We start from the raw sequence: 3,176 nt of genomic DNA, 5'->3' as shown, positions 1-3,176 counted from the left end.
CCAATGGGCTTTCAAGTTAGAGACATTGGAATGTAAATGAGCCCAGCGCGTGCTCCTGGCGCAGTGAAAGCTCTGGATTGTTTATTGAGCTCCCGGAGCCACGCGCCTGGCTCGGGGAGTCGGTGAGTAGAAGAATCACACAGCGGGGCGGGGCCTCGCGGCGAAGCGTGCGTCTCCAAAGGGGAGGGGGGTGCGCGTGGGGCGCGTGTTGAAAAAGAGGAGTGCTGCCAAAGTTTGGGTCAGATCGGCTCGTGGAGTAAAGCAAAGCGCAGTCAACAGAGACTTCTTGGTACCCTAGTTATCCACAGCGCGCTCCAGCTGCAGCCACACGCACGGCCCCCACGCGAAGGACACGAGAGCTGTGAATTGCCAACACATTCTCACAGATTGCCGCTCTGTCATTTTCACTCCCTAATGCGTCACTATAGGACTACAAAAACTAATAGCCACGCATTGGAGCTTCAAATACTACTCAATTCGAGGGTTTGAACAGGTGGCTTACCTGGTAGCAAAGCTTGACTAGGAACCTCAACCTCCTGTGATCGAATCCCACTCGGACGAGATGGAAAGCTCTACCACCACCATCACCACCACGCAACTGGCACAGAACGCCTGTCCCTTTGGACTCACGGAGAGGCGCGGCGCCACCATCACCCTGCACGCCCCAGCGCAGGACTGCGTCCTCTCCAGCGCGCACCCAAACAACGCGGGCGCCGGCGTCTACAGCCAGAGCAAGACCAACAGCAAGGTGCTGAAGAGACAGCGCTCCAGCTCGCCGGAGCTGCTGCGCTGCAAGCGGCGGCTGAGCTTCAACGGGCTCGGCTACTCCATCCCTCAGCAACAGCCCGTGGCCGTGGCCCGGCGGAACGAGCGGGAGAGGAACCGGGTCAAGCAGGTCAACATGGGCTTCCAGACGCTGCGTCAGCACGTGCCCAACGGCGCCGCCAATAAGAAGATGAGCAAGGTGGAGACGCTGAGGTCGGCGGTGGAGTATATCAGGGCTTTGCAGCAGCTCCTGGACGAGCATGACGCCGTGTCAGCCGCGTTCCAGTGCGGGCTGCCGTCCCCGACCCTGTCCAACGGCAACAGCGTCAGCTACTCCGCCGACCCCGAGTCACCCCAGTCCACGTACTCGTCGGACGAAGGGAGCTACGAGCCACTGAGCTCCGAGGAACAGGAGCTGTTGGACTTTACGACGTGGTTCGACAGGTACTGAGCCTGACAGCATCGATTTTGGAGAGCAGCTTCTGTGCGTAAAGGCGAACTCTAAACAAAACATGATGAATGAGACATTTTGGCATTCGATCAATCTTGCAGAAAAGCAAGACACCTGTGCGCGCTGATGCGCTCTGCCTGTGGAAGCGATGTTGCCTCCCTCCCCTTTGGAGCAAAGCATTGGGGTGTGTATGTGTGTGTCTCACGCGCGCGCGCCTGTGGTTGCCGTTGCTATGCTACATAGTAGAGCAGTGGTTCTCAACCTGTGGGTCGGGACCCCCAGGGCAGTCCCCACATGATTTTGGAGGGGGTCCCTAGATGACAGTGAAGTGACAATTTGAAGGACTTTTAATACCTTTTCAATACCTAAAACAAATGACCATTACTGCATCAAAAGTAATCAACAAACTGTAAAAAGTGGTCAAACATCGGTCAAATTGACAAATAATATAAGAAAGAGGCAAAACTTTTGAAAATAGCCGATCTACAAGCTCACAACACCTGGCATTATGAGGCGTTGTGAGCTTGTAGATCTGCTATTTTCACAATATTTATCTGGGGGTCTCCAGTTCAAATATGATTATTTTGGGGGTTCACGGCCTGAAAAGGTTGAGAACCACTGTAGTAGAGCACAAACAGTGCCCCCCAAAGTCCCTACTAAAGGAAGGGAAAAAATAGTGAGACTATTCTCTTCTTCTGGACAGTATTCTGGACAGACGATCCAGGGGTTGTCCAGTAGATGCGTGGAATTCTTGATCCATGTTTGAATAAGTGCAATTAATACCTGACACATGCAGGCTCTGCAGAGAATGTGACGTGGTTGACGTGACGTGGTTGACGAGGACTTGCCAGAGATCTGTCTGTCAGAGCAAGACTGCCTTTCCTCAACTGCCACTCCATGTTGGAGGATATAGGCACAGCAAAGATGACGACACGTCAACTTTTCGTGATGTACATTTTTTAATTCGATAACGTTATTGTATTATGCAATACATCGTTTAATATGAAGACATATTTTTGTACATTGAGATGAATAAAAAAACAAACACTGCCACTCGCCTGCTGACAGTGCTAAAGAGCGAGAAGAATTGGCATGTTGTGTGTCTATAGACAGCAATATCAAGGCTACTACTACCTGTGACAGAGGGAAGTTTTTTTTTTTTTTTGGTTTACGGTGGTGAGAGACCTTTATCAATGTATGCACTTGTTCTCCGTTTCCCGTAGCCTAAAATGTAAATATTTGATTTTAACAGATATATTTTGTGTAAAACATTTTTTTTCTACAAATAAAGATGAATCTATTTATATTACACGCTGTTGTTGTGGTGGTGCTTTGGTTCTTCTTCTGTACCTTTCATATGCCCTCAGCTGTTGTGTGTGTGTGTGTGTGTGTGTGTGTGTGTGTGTGTGTGTGTGTGTGTGTGTGTGTGTGTGTGTGTGTGTGTGTGTGTGTGTGTGTGTGTGTGTGTGTGTGTGTGTGTGTGTGTGTGTGTGTGTGTTGGGGGGGGGGGGGTATTGAACAAACTAGGGAGCTTCTCTTTTGCTATTCAAAGAACCAGTGACCTTTTCCCGACTTGGTCGGGCACGCGGGGGAAAATTGCGCAGCTGGGTGAACACTCAATAACCATTATAGACGCGCACCTTCTCTACAGCGCTTTGTCTGCATTCAGGACGGGGAGATTAATATTACGTTTCATGCATCGCATTGTATCTTTTTCATGCTCTCTCTTTACCTAATAACCCAGAAGGGCTGGATCAGGGGGGGGGGGTGCGGTGGGGGGCATGTGCGATTCACTCATCTCAAAGGATATAGTCACTTTGAAATATGGCCTGGGGAAAGTCAGCAAGACAATGGCAACGGGTCAGAATTCTTATTGCCTGATTGAGATCAATCTAAATAAAACCCGGGGTTGTTAGACTGCTTGTATCCCCGACTGTGTTTTTCAGGGCGCATATAGTGC

General features: G+C 50.3%; 1 protein-coding gene across 1 annotated transcript; it reads left to right on the top strand.

Moving 5' to 3' along the window:
• The first annotated feature begins 268 nt into the window (after positions 1 to 268).
• ascl1b (achaete-scute family bHLH transcription factor 1b) lies at positions 269 to 1,641 on the top strand. Its single transcript, XM_084059191.1, has one exon. The coding sequence runs from the start codon at positions 563 to 565 to the stop codon at positions 1,214 to 1,216; it is 654 nt and encodes a 217-aa protein (XP_083915317.1). The 5' UTR covers positions 269 to 562; the 3' UTR covers positions 1,217 to 1,641.
• Positions 1,642 to 3,176: the final 1,535 nt, after the last annotated feature.

The sequence above is a fragment of the Gymnoscopelus microlampas genome (genome assembly GCF_963454915.1).
Source record: "Gymnoscopelus microlampas genome assembly, chromosome: 6".
NCBI classification, from domain to species: Eukaryota; Metazoa; Chordata; class Actinopteri; order Myctophiformes; family Myctophidae; genus Gymnoscopelus; species Gymnoscopelus microlampas.
Note: the sequence above shows the minus strand (reverse complement) of the source record. Positions and strands in the feature narration are given on the sequence as shown.

What these genes read in the sequence shown, in the direction of transcription:
- ascl1b (XM_084059191.1), top strand. Translation starts at nt 563, where the DNA reads ATGGAAAGCTCTACCACCACCATCACCACCACGCAACTGGCACAGAAC.